Source organism: Polistes fuscatus, unplaced genomic scaffold, assembly GCF_010416935.1.
Source record: "Polistes fuscatus isolate 324 unplaced genomic scaffold, CU_Pfus_HIC Scaffold11, whole genome shotgun sequence".
NCBI classification, from domain to species: domain Eukaryota; kingdom Metazoa; phylum Arthropoda; class Insecta; order Hymenoptera; family Vespidae; genus Polistes; species Polistes fuscatus.
This window is the reverse complement of record NW_025113009.1, coordinates 6,748,124-6,767,600: the sequence shown is the minus strand read 5'-3', so window position 1 is coordinate 6,767,600 and position 19,477 is coordinate 6,748,124. Positions and strand designations below refer to the sequence as shown.

The window sequence follows — 19,477 nt, the reverse complement described above, 5'->3', positions numbered from 1 at the left end:
AAAGAAAGACGCGTACGTGTGATCGATGCTAGGAAATATTTCACGACGATCTTTGAACTTTTGCTGAAAATACTTTTAGAAACCGATGTCGTCTAGAGCAAAAGCCGACGATTCTCCGTTAATGAAAAGATTTTCACATCTTGGTAGAGTTGCTCGAAGGCTAAAGTCATTCTTGTCGTCCTCGACGTCGTATATACAAAGCGATGCCGATAAACGACGACGACGACGACGATGACGACGGCGACAGGGTCGTGGCACAAAAGATATTTCGTTCATGTACCATCGAGAATCATAAACCCTGTGACTGAGAGTCTCTGTAACCGATCGCGAAAGAACTTTTACGGAAGTGTAAACGAATGGCTAGAACTATCTGTAAAAGAAAAAAGAAAAAGAGAAAGATGTATATATATATATATGGGGAGAGAGAGAGAGAGAGAAAAAGAAGCGAGGAAGGAAAAATAAAGTGGAAAAACGGAATGGAACTAGACGAATGAGAGAATGGGTGAAAGTAACAAGAAAGGGAAGCTGAAAGTCCGAGGAGTAAGAAATCGAGTCGGGAGGAGTGACCAGAGAAAGAAAGAAAAAAAGGGAGGGAGAGAGAGAGAGAGAAAAAGAGAAAAATTTCCGGCTGAAAAACGATACCCCGATTTCAAGCTGTCGCCGCAGGATCGTCCGGGATCGTACTTTTCTGAAACGGTGAAAGATCCTTTGTGAAGAAGAGACGACGAAAGAAACCAACAATTATCGGTTCGGTAACGAAGTCGCCTCGAGGCGACACCGATGAGAACGAGAAGAAGGGAGTGCAAAGAGCGAGATCTTATCATCCTCTATCGCCACCTCTACCATCATTGGCACGACTACGTTTTCCTCTTCTTCTTTCATTCATCTCTATCTCTCTCTTGCTCTCTCTCTCTCTCCTACTTCCTTCCGCTCGTTCTTCGAAATCCAGGTTATCCCGAAGAGCCGCGTATCTAAATCACATCTTACGGAAAAGTCGAGCTCCTCTACTTCTTTCTTTTTCCTTTTCTTTCTTTACCCTCTTGCCCTTTCAGCCTCCTTTTTTGATTCTACCGAATGACGTCACGAGCAATTTGCGAAGAGCCAAACGAAAAAACCGTCATCTCGTACCATTTTTACATCGAGAAGGAGATTTGCTTTCGTACTCTATAAGGATATGTTTGTTCCTGGCACGTAAAGGATCGTGTCGAGTGTTAAAAAGAGAGAGAAAGAGAGAGAGAGAAAGAGGTCTTTTAAATTCCAGCAAGAGAATTACGGTCGGTAGTACTTCATCGGAAAGGGTACGTTATTACCTTTCTAAATGAGATTCGTCAGCTCGTAACTTGGTGGTGTTAAATGCGAGAGCATGATTCTAACAAATTGGTGCACAGCTATGCGAATAGATGTTATTGTACGCGTGCAACATATACGTTTATATCGATTTCTAAGTATCAAGTTAGTTATATATTTTTGTTGGTTTTTTGTTGGTCCAATTTTGTATTTGGCTATGGTGCAATTAGAGTGCAATTAGAGTGCACGCATTTGAACGAATCGACGCGTGTAAAGAGATCGAGCGGGTGTGTTTGGAAGAAGAGTAGGAAGGGTCACATCGAAGCGCAGAGGCAATTTGATTTTTGAAAATTCGTCGTCCGACCGTACCAAGCGTCGAGCTTCGCCACAAAGCGCTGGTTAAAAGTACGTTTCAGGCCGGTTACATTTCGCATCAAATTGTTTTCATTTTGGCTGGACGTTCGGTCGAAAACGCGCGGTTAAAGCGTATCGACGTTAAATCGAATCACCACCGAGGAAAAATGCAAATGCGAAAGATCTCTTTCTCGCTTTCTGTCTGTCTGTCTATTTCTCTCTCTCTCTCTCTCTCTCTCGATTGCCCGTTCGTCGTTTCGCTCGCGTATTCCGTATTCGCCTCTTCATTGATCTATCCGTGTTTATACTCGTGGTATTTACACGTTACATATTGCTTTATTTATTCTACTTCTATGTCGGAACTTTACTTAAATAATATCTATTCGAATTTCTAACGAGACGAAATAAAAAAATATTATTGTAACTGGCTAGTTGAAAGAGTATCGAGAATCAACGATAACACACATCTTTCGGAGAAATTAATTTTACGGATGTTCGATAAAATTCTCTTTAATCATCGATATCTATCGAAGTAGATACAACCTCGATCCGTCCAATTATTTTATTCACCGTGTCATTCTATGATAAAAGATGCACGCCTGTTTATTATTTTTTAAAGGAAGATAAAACGAACAAAACGTTGGCTTCCTTCCAATGTATAAATCTCTGTATAAAACTCAACGCCGCGCGTACCTTTCAAATCGAGAGGGTGGGATGTTCGTTAACAGGACAAAAGTGATGGGGTTGATCTTCTTCGTTCTACGTTCTTCGAGACATTTAGCTCGGTAACCGCCCTCGATTCCTTGATCTATAGGATGCGACACGAAATCGTTAATCTCGAGGTCGTCGAGTCCTTACCAAGTCATTCCCGATAAGAGAATCTGTAGAGAAGTCTTCTACGAGATACGATTTATCTTCTCTACCTTTCTCTCTCTCTCTCTCTCTCTCTCCTGCTAACCTTTCCTTACATTTCGCTTAACTCGTCTCTGAAAATATCCTAATGGTGTACGTATATTTGATACTCGATCAAAGCTACGAACGATTTTGCGTCTTTGTCTTTGTCTTTGTCTTTGTTCTATAGTTCAATGATTTTCTTTATTAAATTGCATTTGTACGCATGAAATTGTTTATTACTTACCAGCACTTTCAGAAGCGGAGACATCCGGACAAGCTTGATACCTGAAAAGGAGTCGACTATCGTCCGTGCACGTGTCAACGTTGCTCTGCGGAATGGAGCAAGTACCATGACCCCGATTATACGAGAAAGTCATTGGTCCTCGAAAGGGACACGGTACTGGGAGTGCCTCCTCGCGAAACATTGAGTACAGGAGTGCATCGCCAGTGATGTACGAGCATAAAGACGACAAGGAGTTTCTAGTGTGGCAGTAAGCTGCGAACAGAAATTAATCTTCCATTTATCTTACAGTTTAAATTATGCATGCTTAATATTAGTACGAACGTTCTAACAAATACTCTAATAGGATTATTAAAAGAGTCGTATCAAAAATAATTCATTATATTAAAATAGTATTTATCATCTCCCTTGGAAAATAATGAATGAAACTTTGAGTATTTTTATCGTCGGGTTAAGCCTGTGCTTGGGTCAAATGTCCGCCGATGATTAGAATGAAATATCTTCTTTTTTATACGTTTGCCATGAAAATGGCAAAGAATTTTAATCGCGAATCGCGAGCGAAAGGTGAAAAATTCTTTCTATCGTTTATGCCGCGAGCAAAAAGCGTCCTGCTTTTGAATATTTTCCCGTGGAAAGTACATACATATATACATGGAAACATAGATACATAGATACGAGCGCGTAAATGAAAAGTTGCCGAGGTGTCTTTTCACGGTCGGAACGATTTTACGATGACGACGAGGATGATATCGATCGAACGATATCGAGAGAACATTAGCCAGGGTGTTCGAGAAACTTTCAAAGAAGACACGCTCGATTTTCATGGCTTTAAAAGGTAGGATGATATTATGTTAGGACACGATTCGAGGGAACATTAACCTATATTTTCAAACTTCCCTTCGTATATATTTTTGTTTCTTTTTCCTCTCGACCGTGAAAACTCCATTAAATCGCTATAAATACTTTTTCAAATGACGATCGTTTAAATGTCGTCTGCCATTTATAAAACTTTCTAGTCTCCTTTATTTCGTTTCGAATTAAATCACAATTATCGAAGGATCTCGTACCTTTCTCTCTAACTCATTTAGATTTGCATATAAACGTCGGATTTTCTAGCATACGCGTAATAAAGCTGGTTAATTAAGATTAATGTTTTCGAGTAAAAGTCGAGACGGTCGCGCTAAACCATAGCTACGCTCGCATACATAAATGTTGCGTGTAATAACGCCACAAGTGCGCTAATTACCGCACTAATGTAAGCTCGTTTAGATCGTGACCAAAAGAAAAAAATACTCTGGCAAAGAGTGTAAAGTAAAGAGAGAGAGAGAAAACAAAAAGAAAGTAAGCAGAAAATCGCATCGAGTAAACACGAGCAAACGCATTTTTTCTAAAATACGTACTTGCGAAAATTCCGATAATAAATGAAAGGAAACTGTTATAGAAGGGAGGGAAAAATAATAGCGAGTAAGGTAAAGCACGGTTAGGGGTATCTTCGGTGCAACAAATAAAAAGCTAAGACAAAAGTTACTCGAGAAAATAAGAAAAAAAGTGTTGGGATGAGGAATTTTCTCAAAGTAGCAAGTTCATATGGACGAGTAGAAGTAACTCCGGCGTAGAAAACGTTCCTAGCTATCTCTTTTCTACGAGTTCGGAAAAGTGGCGTGACGAGTCGGCAAAGACTTCGTCGTTGCGAATGAACTTAACTTTTCTCGTGCGCAGGTGTTACTCTAAGCGAAGAAAAATGTACGAAAGCTCGACTATTAGTTTCTTTCGTGCATAAACTCGCATACAGCATCGTCGAGTTTCTTCTATTGAAATTTTCCTCTTTTACTTTTACATATTCACGCAGACGCATTTTAAGAGAGAATTATCAAGTATACGCTGGGAATGGGGAAAATGAAGAGAAGTAAGTTAGCGAAGAAAGAGAAAGAACGGAAGGTGAAACAATTTCGTTGACGTTAAGAAGAGCCATACGCGGATATTTTCTATCTCTTCATTTTTTTCCTTCCATCCGCCAACACCGAAAGCACGAAGCAATAATATTGTGGCGCCCGGGGCGATGGGTGGGAAAACGGGACCTAATTTTAAAACTATTAAAGCGTTGCAAAAAGTGCAATATTGTGTTTTACCTCCGCCTTTCCGTCCTTCTTTTTCTCCGTCCTCTCTCTTTTTCCTCGTAATCTCTTCCTCTTCTCTTTTCTCTCTTTAGTTATACTACTACCACCAGCACCACCACCACCGCCACTACCACCACCCTGTACCTCTTTCTTTTTTTTGTTTTTTGTTTTTTATTATTATTAAACGTTCGCCGTTACCTACTTACGCTTTTTTTTTTTTCGTCGACGTTCAATTTTCCAAATGGAAAATAAAATATGACGGCGAGAAAAACCGTTAAGAGGACGTTGCTCGAGCATTCATTCGTCTTCGTTTTTTCCTTTTCTTTTGATATTAAAATCTTTTAACTCTTTAATTCGTGACATTTCGGAGACAGAAGGTTGCTTTTATTAAATAAAATATACAATTTTTCCTATGTAAACAGACAGATATAGTAGTAGAGTGGGATGCTCGTCAGACGCAGAAGACGGATTTTGCTCATCCGGTTTATCCGTTCTTTTCCACGTCTAGTCGTCATTTTGACCCAATTTTCACTTCTTCTAGCATCGCATTTTCTCGTCCCATCTACTTTGTGTATCACGGTTATAGTATATATGTATGTACTACAATTTTTCCGAGGTATCAACATCGGTACGACCCGTATTTTTTCGCGGCCAGCAGGACGACGATTTCGAAAAGCAAGCTGCGGGCGATAGTATTCTCTTCCTGTTTGTCTGTCTACTCGCCTACTGCTGCTGCTACTGCTGCTAGTGGTTACGGTATAACGCTAGGCAGATTAAAAATCCGTTTTAAAGAAAAAAAGTCGAAACAAAAGAAAGAGGAGACTTTGACAAATCGTTGAAAAATATGGGCGAAGAGGCAACATCCACTGCCTGCGGTCCTGGCTCTCTGTGTTCGTCATCCTATTCTCTTATCCTTTTTTGGTAGACCACGTAACATCGTCGCGAACTCATCCCACTGTTTTGTCGTTTTTTTCCTATCTCTCTCTCTCTCTCTCTCGTTTCTGATCTACTGCCAAATTCTAGATCTTCTCCCGCAACGCGTTATCGCGATATCCTTTCTATCCTACAATACTACGAATTTCGAGGAAATTCGCTGTCGGTCTTTTACGAAAGATACTTCGAAAACTTCGATCTTTCTTCTCACTCGTTGCGTTTAATAATAAATTTCCTTTTTCTACTGTCGGAACGATACCGTTCGTTCCCTTTCTCTCCGATATTTTTACGGTTTTTCGCGTGAATAAAAAATCGAGTTTGCATCGAAGAATCGCATCGCTATAATTTATAACATTTCCAGTCGTCCGACCTATTTCTATTTTTTTTTTTCCCTTCAATTCTTTGTCTACGATTTTTATGATCATCTTTTATTTTTCGCTCGATCTTTTTTGGCACGATCGATAAAACTATCGAAGCAATAAGTGTTACGTGTCATACCCAATAGTTTTCATTCGTCCAATCAATAACCTACTTCTCATCCCAATTCATATTAACCTGCACTTCTCTCCAACGCTTCCACCTTTATACTTTCACCGATATATGATCTTTCCCGAGTATTCATTTGGTCCTCTAGTCGGCGCGTTATCACTTTAGATTACGGTTGATCGATCAAAGTGTTGTCAACGCTATGATAAAAGCAAAAAGCTACGATATTGTCTATATATTTCTAAACATCGAACTGTCCGAACATTCCACTTAAGCGAATTTATCGAACGAGGTATTCCTTTGAAAAAGAAAAAAAAAAAATGAAAAGACGAGCGTGTGAAGTTAATTAAAACGAGATATCGTATTATAAGTTACAACTCGTCTTCGTCGAGCTTTTAATTAATGATCGGCATTCTAATTAACGAGTGAATTTTCTAAATGGTAGCGGGGATGGATCGCGTAGCAAGATGCGCACAGCTGGGAAATCGTTATCGATCGACAAAAGGGAAGAAGAGAAACAATGTCGCGAAGAAAAGGACCGAGGAGGACAGCGGCGAATGCACCCATCTTTTCCATGGAGCTTCTTCTACTCTACTTCCCCCCTCGTCCTCCTCGCAGATTGTACTTACTCTCTTTGTATTGGAGAACATTGGAGTGCTTCTCGTGAATGACGACGCAGCGGTAGCAGGATTTCCTGGAACGAAGAGAAAGACGATGTTCCTTTAGTTTAAAGTCCCGCAGTGTCCTATCCCCTTCTCCTTCATCCTTCTTCCAAGAAGGATCAAGGAATGGTAAGGGAAAAAAGAGGGAGAGAAAAAGAAAAAAGAAGGAGAAAAGAGTAGAAAATAAAAAGGCGCACAATCACGATTATGAAATTTTTCTCGTTCATTTGCGCGCTGTACTTTACAATCTCGCGTAATTTTAAATTCTTTTCAAGATTATTTGAAAAGTACGAGTACACTGAGTGTTATACATACATACATATATATATATATACATATATTTTACACTGCACGAAATAACGAACGATTTAATTTACTGCTAATTTTTCTAAACACAATATATATTAATAAAATAATTTTTTATCTCTTTCTCTCTCTCTCTGTTTTTTTTTTCAAAAATAAAGGGTACGTATAGTAGACGATTAATTTATTACAGCAAAGGTAGGAGAAACGAGGTACTCTCGGTTATACATTTTCTTTCGACCATGGCGCGTATCGTGAGCCCGTTTTCTCGGATATTTTTTTATCTCGCTCGCCGGGCCGTATCGATCGCACTCGCCCCCGCGGTGGAAAAGGTGGAGAGAAGGGTGTAGAAGGAGAACGAGGAGGAGGAGGAGGAGGAGGAGGAGTAGGAGAGGGAGAAGGGCGAAAGCCGATAGAAATCTCCACGAAAACTTGAGGCAACTCGTGTGACACGAGCATTACGCGGAGAAACAACGTCGACTTTCTCTCTCTAACACAGACACACATCGACACACATACACACACAAGGTTCTTCATCTAGCACGTACTCGCGTGTAACCCCTCCCCACGTAACCCCATTGTACCTTTCTTTCCTTATGTGTATACCGCGGGTATTAGAGAAGAAGGACGTAACTCTACACGTAACACCAGTACTCTCTCTCCCTCTCTCTCTCTCTCTCGTTTTCTTTGACGACGGATCCGAAGCTTTCTCTCTACTCTTGGAAGCTTTTAATCCTTTTCAGCCCCGAGGCCAAACTCTACGTGGAGAAAGGAGCCAAGGAAGCGTCGGGCGAGGCGCCAGCAAGGCTGCGATATGACACGACGAGAGATCGAACCGATACGAATTGCGAAACAAACACGACGAGCTCGTCATTTAACCCAACGCCGATAAATTGAAAAATAACGATATCGATATCGATATCAATATATATATATATATGTATATATATATATCCATCTATCTAACTATAGTTATGACTATATGTATACGTATGTCATTGCTAAAGCTATCCTCGCAAAAGGAACAAGATTGAACGAACGATATCGCGGCTTTAGAATTGATGAAATTTCCAAATTTGCCGTCACACGTTGATGGGCGAAAACGAACACAAGTTTGAAAACAAGATAAAAAACGATATTCGTTTTGCTACTGCTGTGTTGTTGTGTTGCACTCGTTCGATAGTATTATTAGATATTATTGATTGAACCTTTTGCTCGTGAATATTCGTCGAACAAAATTACAAATCGTATAGATATGGAAAAATAATAACTACTCACATGTCGACTAAAAGGAACTTGTCGCCCTCATTGTGGAGACACCTGCCTTTACTGGAGAGCTCATTCCTGGATATTACAATCGATTGCCTCACGCCGCTTTGAAACCAGGTGCCTTCCCAACGTGGTGGAAACGAACATTCTGAAACAATTGATTGAATAATAACATTAATGTTTTGTAACATTTCATTGAAATATTTGCATTCCCTTATTTGATTTTTGAAATAACGCAAAGAAATATATTCCATCTCGGGGATTCGATTATCCCTGTCGCGAAGCCAAAACGGGTGCGCGTTTATAGGGAACTTGCGTTCTTGAAAGAAGGCTCAGGAGGAGGAAGATATGGATAGCGGTGACTTAGATGGAATAGAAGCGGGAAGACGAAGGATCGACGAAGGATCGACGAAGGATCGACGAGATAATAATCGAACGGATCCTGTAATATCCACGATGAAGTAATTTGGGACAAATCGGTACGCGGAACGAAGACAAAGCTCGTTGGAAGGAGAAATACTATATATGGATATATTCGTATGTGTGTGTGTGCGCATGTAAGAGAGGGAAAGATAGAGAGCCGCGGTACCGAGATGAGAATTCCCAAGGTGGGATAATCCCAAAGGCGAAGCGAATTTCCGGAAACTACCATCGCAGTGGAAGGGATACATCCAGCCGAGTTATCGACGATAATCGAAATCCAGGGTAGTCCCTGGTGCCTCGTTCGTTTCCCTATGTTCGCGTCCACGAGTCCGAAAGACCAAAATGGCTAACGTTCCACGCATGCAACTACGTTGTATATTTGTTTCTTTGTTTTTGTCGAGTCAACTAATTTTACAACTAATATAAAGTAGGATCGTCGTTAATTGGTCTTGGTACAATTTCTTTCTTTCTTTTATTTTCATTTTCATCTCTCTCTCTCTCTCTCTCCCTTTATTCTTTTCTATATCTTTCGCTCCTGGGTGTAAAATCGCATGAAAGCGTAAGCGAAAACGTTTATTCGCGGAGGGCGTCCTTCGACAAGCTTAAGTGCCTTCCTTTTTCTCGTAAAGACGTTTGTACAAACGAAACGGTTTTCCTCATTTTTCAACCGCGGAGATGTACTTACCGCGCGTAGAAAGATGTAAACGGAACAAAGTAGTCATTTACTCTGGGACGTTTTCACGTGTAAAGTTGTGTAAGACTGTGCCATGGAAAGTGGATGATTTACTGAATGAATTCAAGGTAGATAAAATAAAAAGGGCAAAGAGAGAGATGGGATAAGAGAACGAAGACTAAAGATCGAGTTTGCTTGTGTTACCGAATTTCAAGAGCTTTTTTCTTCAAAAATTGCATTCGAGTAAGCATTTAACGGACTCCATCCAAATCATATTATTTCTTTTTATTTATTTTTAACAAGGTAAAACGGTCTTACATAAATGAACGTTATTGTACTTGGAGGACTTTTTCAAGATATTTCAGTGGAAAGAAAAATCGTATGATTATTTTTAGAATATGTATATACATACGCATAAAATGTTTTTGTGTTTTTACTTTTATTTTTTTTATTTTTTAAGAAAGATAAACGCTTCTTTATTGGCCAACGTTAAAGAAGCTTTATATTTAACATGCCTTTAATGGATCTCTCTTATGTATATACACAAGGAAGAAATATCAAAGGCTATGTGTTCCTATCTTTTTCTTTTTTCTTTTTCTTTTTAAACGCGAAAAGACGTCGTCGCACCTTTTAATATCGTTACTTTTTCTTCGTTAAAGCGGATCCTTACAGATGATTGCTTACAACTCTTGCAAGAAGAGTCTTGGGTGAAAGAGCTTTCGGTGTTCCTTCTCAAGAGATTCAGAGAGTTTGTTATCGTTTCTTGCGGTAAACTAACAAATAATATTGACTCGTATAATTGCCGATAGCTTTTATCTCCACGGATTACAGGCCTCAAAGTTGTCGTTTCTTCCCCATTACAAACTAAAGCTTTTGACATTATCAAACTGCAGTTGTTAAAATGAAAGTCCGTTCGACTATATTTTCATTCGTTCGGATGTTTATTAAAACAAACGATTACAACAATTTGGACCTTCCGAAAAGTGTATTTTGTCGGAAAACGTAAGCGTACGAGTGCCCGAAGCTATCTATATTCTCTTTACCGTTTATATACGATTTTCTCGTTACAAAAATATGTATTCGATATATTTGTGTATTTCCATATTTTGCAATTCTAGTTTTGCTTTTATAACGATATCGATTCTATTAACGATTGATTTTGACAGTATAACGAAGCAAACAGACAGGATGTTTCTTTAAAGAAACATATACGATTATTTGTTCCTTCCATTCGCTTATTTCTTATTTGTATTATATGACAAAATCGTGGAATTTCATTCGGTATATTGACAGGCAACATTGGATAGATGATCTGTTCTATGTACGCGTGTTAGGAATAAACGTTACAAACCGTTTTAGTGAAACAAACACTGAGAAGAAAAGGAGATAGATATTTGAAGGAAGCAACGTCGAACGTGTCGTGCGATTTATTGAACGTCGATTTCTAACAGCTGCATCCAGTACATCGAGTCTTGATTTGCTGGAACGATCTCTATTCGAGGAAAGATAGAGAATGGGTGTATAGAAACTCGAGCTATAGAATGACACGATCTGTTTATCTAGACGTTTATAGTAGTACCTACATTGACAAATATTCTCTGATTAGAGAATTTTCTCGTTCTTCTGGTAATAATGTTATACAAAGCCATTCAAAATGAGACGTTTAATTTAACTTTTATTTCATTTTTCATTAAGGCATACGTTATTAACCCTTTGACCCGTTAGTTGAAATTTTGAAAATTTCGCAATCGAGCGAGTTAGAGAGACGGAATCAATACGTAGTGCTGGTAGTGGAACGAATTCACCAACAAGCAACCCTGGTTGCGATCCCTCGTGGTATCCTAGCACCTACCCTCTCCCCACCTTGCCTCTCCCCATTTTCCAAGAGAGAACGTCGAAGGGGTGAGTCGCGATTCGTGGCGAAGTCGTCAAATCCGTAATCACAGTTCGCACCAGCCACCGACCGTGATGGAGGATCTCGGCTCGAGAATGAGAGGGGGTAGAAGAGTACTCCGTGTAGGGCGAGAAAAAAGGGAGAGTTAGTTCGACACCCTCGTAGAATTTCCCTACCAGTAGTGTTCGATAAAAATGTACATTTTTCTCTTTCTCTCTGATTATCCTTTTAACCCTTTGACGTTGAAGCGACCGACAGGTGTGTGACAGGTGACGGCTTAAAGGCGGCTTTATTTTAAATCTTTTTTCCTGGATCGATCGCGTACGAGGTACAACTTTGTTATGCGAAATTTCTCAATGTAGAGAATTTTAAAGCTAGCGCGAAATATCGATATACGTACATACCACCCTATATACACACAACATATATGCACAACTATGATTATGCATTTTTCGTAACGATATCACAACTGATATTTTATTTATTTCACATTTTTACGTATCGTAATTATCGTTATTATCATTTTGTCGATCGAATGTTTAAATTGGAACAGCAATCAACGGGACGATTTCGATGGGAAAGAGAATACGCGTTATTCGTGTGATTCGTGTTATACGCGGAGACACGCCGATGCATATAATTACGGTGTTTTTATTCTCACGGATGGTACATTACTTTACTCGTCTTTTTATTCGTCTTCGTTTCCCACCTCTTACTCCTTACTCTGCTAGTCTAACGACCCCCGCGAGGATATAATTCACCCCTCGAAACGGTCTACAACGAACACCAGTCCGATAATAATAACACGAACGATAATGATAATAATAATGCGAGCGCTCGTCCCGAAGGGAAAATAAGAAGAAGCTTAGTCCGAACTCCCTTCGAGCGTGTACGAATGCAAAGTATACCAATACATTAAACGACAAAAAAAAAAAAAAGAAAAGAAAAAAAATAAAAAATAAAAGGAAAAAGTAGAAAAGAAAAACGTAGAAAGAATTTTCGCGTCGAGAGAGAGATATGATGCTTCCTTCATTCGAGTCTACTGGTCTAGATATTTTGTGTACTTTTCAAAATAGAACAGCCGAGGAGTATTCTTGAAAGATGGAAAGATGGTCATTTAAATCCACGAGCCGTGTGATAGATCATTACGAAAGTCGGCCATGTAATACTAAGAGTCAACCTTCGAATCGGTACACGAATTTCTAGTACATCTTATCCTAAGAGTTTTCCCTTGAAGCGTTGATACTAATTGTTCTCACGAACGAGACATTATTTTTCCTAGTCTCCTTATAAAGCAGCTCTTCTTGCTTTCTCTAGGGGGTTAACGATCCCTAAGAGACCGTAATTCAGCCCTCCAAATGGCGGGCGACATTGTTCCCATCTCTCCTCTCCTCTCTCTCTCTCTCTCTCTCTCTCTCCTTCACTCTTTTGCTCTCACACACAAATCTCCTTTAGTTGGTCGAGTTGTTTCGTGCGAGTCACGTGACCGGAGCCAAAATTTCTTGATTAAGACGATGGCACGCGATCCACCTTGATTATACGCGTTTACTCTTACACATACGTTTATATAATATAGAATACTATGTATATACGTGTATCTACCTACGTGTCCTTCCCCATGTCGTTTCCTTTCTTATGTTACTTTTTTTTCTGCTTCTTTATATTTTTTCTTTTGTCATTTCTTTTTTGTGTAAGTAGTAGGAGGTACTCGTGCCACGAACATCTTCGTCTTTGGAAAAAATGACTACGATGAAAGGAACGGACGTGGCGTAAGTTATCGGTATAATGCAAGAAGAACCCGTTTGAAGGAGTAGAAGCGTGACGTTACCGTAGTTCCCTTATTCTCCAGGAAAAAAACAGAAATTTAGTCGTCAGAAATAACTACAATAATAATATCGTCGTCGAGTTTTCTATGGAAATTCAAGTGGATAGAATTTCAATAGTATTAGACGATCTTAGACGAGAGAAATTTTTGTCTTTAACATATAGACAATTTTATTTGACAATGTATTTTTGGAAATGTCATTAAATCTACTCGCTTTATCGATGTATATCGTTTTTGATAATTTAATTCATATAGATACCTACGCTTTGTTCGTCTACCTTCTATTGCAAATGTACGTGCACGCTTTGATAGTCAATTTTCCGTGATCCGAACGTTGCAGTTGGTTACCGCAGTATTGTGGAATCTTTGACGTCATTGCAGTTATCGCTGGCTATATCGGGCTGTCGTTTCTCTATAAATTAGACCACACAATAGCACTCGTCGAGAGCCTCAGGGGAGGTAACGGAACGTAACGTTACGGTGTGCCAAAATGAGTCGAACTGATCAGGGGTAAACTGCCTCTTTAGACATCCTACGTTTAAATAATTTCAACCATAGAGTGATATAAATTAGCAAATTTATGCTTTTTTCCTTATAATCATTAATTTGTTCGGAAATCCGAGCTCGATGAAAGCTCGCATCGGAAAGAAAGGGTTTTCGAGATGACACAAAGACGTAAAATTCGTGGAATGTAGTTGACAAAGAGGCCCTTTTAAAGAATCGAAAAACGACACGACCGGAGATACCAAGTTCGAAATCCTACCCGCCAAAATACTCACCGGACTAACTATTACCCGGCGTCACGACGCGTCTCTCGTCGGCACTTTTAATTCCAACGTTGAGCTGCGTGATAAAAGAGAGAAAGAGAAGGATGGAAAAACAAGGAAAACGAGAGATACAACGACACCGTGTAAATCTGCAACGTTCTAGCTAGGGTGTCGTATCTCTTTACCTCTTGTAGTCCCCCCCTCTTCCTCTTCCATCCTCTCTATTCGTGTCGAACGATCGCTTTGAAAAGGGTTAACGAATTCGGCAATCAACGGGTATCGCTTTCGATCGCGCCTCGATGTTACACGCATTTTTTCAAACCTTTTTTTCCACTCCCAGGCTTCATCTCTTTCACGCTCTCTCTCTCTCTCTCTCTTTTTTTCTCTGTAGATCAACGTCCTTCGCGTTGCGTCAAAATCGCTGATTTGATCAAATTGGTCGAGAAACTGCAACAACGATCGTCGTCGCCCCATGAAAAGCAAAATTAGACTAAAGTGGAGTAAGGATAAGAGGACATTCGAAATTCACGAGGGATTTTAATCCTCCGAGAAGCTTTTAAAGCTACTTAGGAAGGAAAAACACTTGTTCGCAACGCTTATGAAAGGTAAAATTGGTGCGATAATACTTTCTTAGAAAAAATATAAGAGTAAAGGAAACGGGAGAAAAAAAGGAGAATTAATAGAGTTAATAAGTTGGAAGGAAAGGGGTTTTCGTTGGATGCGTTCCATCGAATCTTGGATTGGGACAAGTGAATTATTATCAGAGAGTCGAGTCGGAGAAGAATGGCAGCGCGTATCCCTGACACTTCGACAGTCGTCGGTGCAGGTTGGGATAAGAGGGCGAAGTCGGGGACGACGAGCTGGGAAAACCGCGACTGCTCTCGCCCGTCATTGACAGCTGTCAGCCGTCGGCGGGCGGAAACTTTTACGAGAACGAAAGTTGATATTGCTGTGCTCGCAGTTCTATCTCCCCTTCCTATTTCCCCCTGCTCACCCTTTCTCTAATCCCTCATGCTCTTGTCTCGCTCTAACCCAGACTGAACCTACGAACGCCCAATGACCGCGGATAACCTACCTACCTTTCGATCGCGCATACTTCTTTCCCTCCTTTTCAATTTGTATCTTTGTTTAAATGTGCAAGCGTACATGCTCGATCTATTGAAAACCATCTACAATATGTATTGACGAATCCAACGTTTTTTCTTTTATGCGCGATATTCTCTTTAGTTTTCTTTAATTCTCTTTTGCAGAGTCGAATTCAATGAAATCCGAGCAGCGTTTCGTCGCTCGGTCTTACGAGATCGATCCTAGAGTATCCCATGGTAACGCTCATGGTTTTCCATTGAAAATCGTGTGTTCTCGCGCGTTCTTCCTTCCGGATGAATAAATCGAGAAAATGGAACGTGTACATATGCGTACATGCATAGGAAAAAGTGAGGTAGGACGTAGTAACGAATGGACCTAAGTTAACCGTCGAGACGTGGATCGATCGACGCTTCACCTAAAATTTCTTTCAAAGTAGAGGGCTGAGGATACGACGTTCAAAGTCGTTCCATGTAAACGAGAGTTCGAGGGAACATAGAAGAATTTGTCGGTGACCTTATTGCAACGAATAAGAGACAGAAAAAGAACGGGAGAAAGAGAGAGAGAGAGAGAGAGAAAGTTCATTTTCGATGACGACGTCGCGGATTGAAATGGGCCGTAAAATGGGCAGTACTCCCAAGAGCGAAATATTCGACAGTCCTTGTTCTACCGAATCGAGTCTCTCAAATTGCTCTCCCTTTCTCTTTTTCTTCTCTCTTCCCTGATATTCTCAAATCTTTCTCGAATCCCACACACGTTTGGCGCGACACCCAACGAGTCTTTCAATTGCTATACATAATTGATTAACGAAAGAGTGAGAGAAGTGGACAGAGAAAAAAAGGACCGGACAATTTCGAACGTGATTCTACATTGATACGGCACTTTGTCATCCGCCGCACGCTGCCTCAATTCGTTCACGGTTCGTTCACGGTTCGTTCAAAAACTTTCTCACGGAAACTCTTCCCATAGATCCGGATCATCGTATCGACGGTGCGCACCAGCTGTCCCTGCGAGTTTCCATTCTCAAGTGCAAAAATTGCACGATTCGTTGCGCACGATGGAACGAATCTTTCTCCCTCTCTCTTTCTCTTCCGAATACTTTCCATCGATTTTACGACTAAGCTGGGATGGAAGTCGAGAATATTCCATTAAAAGTTGAAAGTGAGATCTCGCGCTTGGCGAGAAACAAAAATTCCGAGGACCATTCGAGTCTCCCCGTTTTTCCTCCTCTTGCTAATTTCTTTTTTTCAGGGTACGAGTATTTTTAAGCGCCACGAAAAGTGACAGCTTTTGAGAAGAGCGCGTTATTTGAGCAGTGGGACTGAAACGGGGAAATATCGATCGAGAGATACGAGACAAATAATTTCAAGTGATAAATATAAGGATGTTACTTCATTCTTATATATATTTTAATAAAATAATCTACACAGATTTGTGTGTGTAGAAATAATACAAGTCCGTATTAATCACGTTAGAAAATTATTCTAGATAAAAATTTCTTCGAATTTTTATGTGAAGTATTACTAAGGAAGTAGAAATAAATTCGAGTAACGAATTTTAATCATCACCGATCAAAGAAACGAGTCGTCGTAGTTCGAGCGTAAAGCCAAGAGTCTCTTTATTTTCTCCTAAAGTTTAATTCTATCATTTTTCTTCCTGCCAGTTTCTTTTTCTCTTTCTATTTCCTTCGCTTTTCACATCGAGAATGTCGGTGAAGCCGAAAAGCCTTTCCTTCTTTCTTTCTTTCTTTCTTCTTCTTCTTCTTCTTCTTCTTCTTCTTCTCTTCCTTCGAATGAACGTTTTCCTTTTCTCGGCACGAAAAGGCAACGTACAATCGCCGAGAAGTTCAACTCGGTGTTACTTGGATTCTCGCGTTTCGCTAAGGTGGCAAACGCGAAATCGCAATTTACTTTTTCCATCCTTTACTTTTTTTCCTTGTATTAAAAATTTCAAAAGTTTCTTTTAAAAATGTATGCTATCAAAAAAATAAGCGGAACACATAGGTTGGTAGTAACTTTTCTATCGTAGATACTGTTTAAATTGTAATCCTCGGCACACTATTCTACGAATCCCCTTTCGTTTCTAATCGGCTATCGCGGATTATCGAGAATTTTAAGTCGACGTCTACTCCCACGAGCAAGCTTTCAATCATCACTGGAACGGGACACCCGATAGAAACCGAACTGGATTTCGGGTGGAATGAATAACTCATGACTCCCAGTCTGAGTCCCGATACTCTCGGATCAAACGCGTCAGTGTCGTCGCAATTAAAGCTCGGAACTCTCTCTCTCACCCCCTAATCGTCAATCGCATCGTCAATCGCATCGTCAATGTAGAAGACGCGGACTCGCATAATTTTCCGTCCCATTTGACTGTTTCAAGCAGTATCTCTGGTAATGGTGATCATCCTGACTATCGTTCGACAAATTGTCACCTATGACAAATTCTCTTTTTTATCGATGCGGTAGAGACGATGGTATAATAAAAGGCTTGTTTGAAAAATAATAAGAAGAAAAGAAAGAAACGGAAGAAAAACCGAAAAGATCAGAAAGCTCGCTTCTCGCCAAGGGTAGGTATTATACGTTAGCATACATTTTATGCAAACACTCGTGAATATTCATAAGTCTATTATAGTCTCCGAATGGAGTACAAGAGAACGTTGAAGCTAAAGGTGAAAGGACTTATCTTAGGTCAAGAGTCGTAATCGAGTCGGATCCCTTTCTTGTGATATTTAAGAGACAACGGAAGAAAATCAGCTGTGAGATATGATATACAATATATTTATATATATAAAGTGAGAAAATCATTTGTATGTATTGTATCGTAATTGTATCGTACGAATTTGTATCGTAAACGAGCATACAAGATTTTTGCTATAGTATCAAGAATGAAAAATAATTTCATTGGAAGAAAAAAGACGGATAGATTTTCTTGAGAAAAATATACTTTGATAAATAAATAACTAATGTAAGTATAGTAACTCCGAAAGAGTAGTAAAGTTTAGCGATACGGTGGAACGAGACTTACGTGGCTAAAAAGATATTCCGTTATGGAATCTGGCGCGAAAACCCTGTCGTTTCTTCGATACACCGACACTTCTATTTCGAACGAAGAAAAAGAACAGGAAGAAAGAAAGAGAGAGAGAGAGAGAGAGAGAAATTCTTCTATTCGATGCAAGTACGACAAAGCCTCGAAAAGTTCGCCAATTTTTCTTCCGAGATATTCCTTCGTTTAACGATCCAATAAATTTCTTCCGAAAATTTAACAATTAGATTCAACGTGTATTCGTATTTAAATTTTCTAATCGAATTAGTAAAACGAAAGGTCTATTTTTGCGTCGAGATTACGTCAACCGACTAGATATTTTCCAATGGAGTTCAATTCCAACAATAGTTTATAACAAGATACTGTTTCCCTTATCGGGTTTTGATTTTCAAAATAAGGGAAGAAGAAGAAGAAGAAGAAAAAGATATCCATAAAATCGTTGAAAACGGGAAAGGTAGAACGAAGCTAATATCGCATTCATGAAGTGACGATCGGTCCGAACCGTTCTGAATAAATAAATAAATATAAATAACTAAGTAGAGAGAGAGAGAGAGAGAGAGAGATAGCTCGATGTTGCATTATTGACGTGCACCTTAATGCCGTATTGTTTGCATCATAAAATACAAATTTATAATACAATAAATAAATATATACATATATACATACTGAAAATTTCATGTAATTTAATATATGGAGTTTTCTATAAATTGCAAATAATAAAAAAAGAAATATTAAAGAGATCAACAATAACAGGTATTTATAAGTAAATAATTTGCAAGTATTATGAGTTCCTATATAAATCATCTGTACGATCGAACCATATTTATTTGTGTATACGTGTAACTATGGTTAGACGCAACGTATGTATATTCACAGGGTGGAAAATAGGAGAAAATTGTTCGCTGTCGGAGAAGGTTGACAACGCGGAGAGCTCTTCAATTTATTTCGCCCCTCGGAACGTCCATTCTTCCTCCGTCTTCCCTACGCTTACGTTTCGTCCCTTTTCAGGATCATTCTTTCTTCTTACCTCTGCATCCGTTCCTTCGCTTTACTTCCGACCGTTCTTTCTATCCCTGTTTCCTTCTTTAGCCTCGGGATGATATTTATTAGATTTCTGTCACGTCCCGTTTTCATGTTCGAGAGAGAGAGAGAGAGAGAGAGAGGAAGAAATCCAGCATATTTAAAGCGATGTATACTCACTAAACAAAAACGAATAGAAAT

At 39.5% G+C, this 19,477-nt stretch overlaps 1 protein-coding gene across 11 annotated transcripts in view; it reads right to left on the bottom strand.

The window, feature by feature from the left end:
* The window catches only part of LOC122526224, a 218,115-nt gene that overhangs the window by 40,520 nt on the left and 158,118 nt on the right, over positions 1-19,477 (bottom strand). For all 11 annotated transcript variants that reach the window (XM_043649484.1, XM_043649482.1, XM_043649481.1 and 8 more), the window contains 3 exons: positions 8,556-8,694; positions 6,942-7,006; positions 2,780-3,031 (listed from right to left, as the gene is read on the bottom strand). In XM_043649484.1, the coding sequence (XP_043505419.1) occupies positions 2,780-3,031; positions 6,942-7,006; positions 8,556-8,694 (456 nt within the window). The remainder of the gene's footprint in view (positions 1-2,779; positions 3,032-6,941; positions 7,007-8,555; positions 8,695-19,477) is intronic.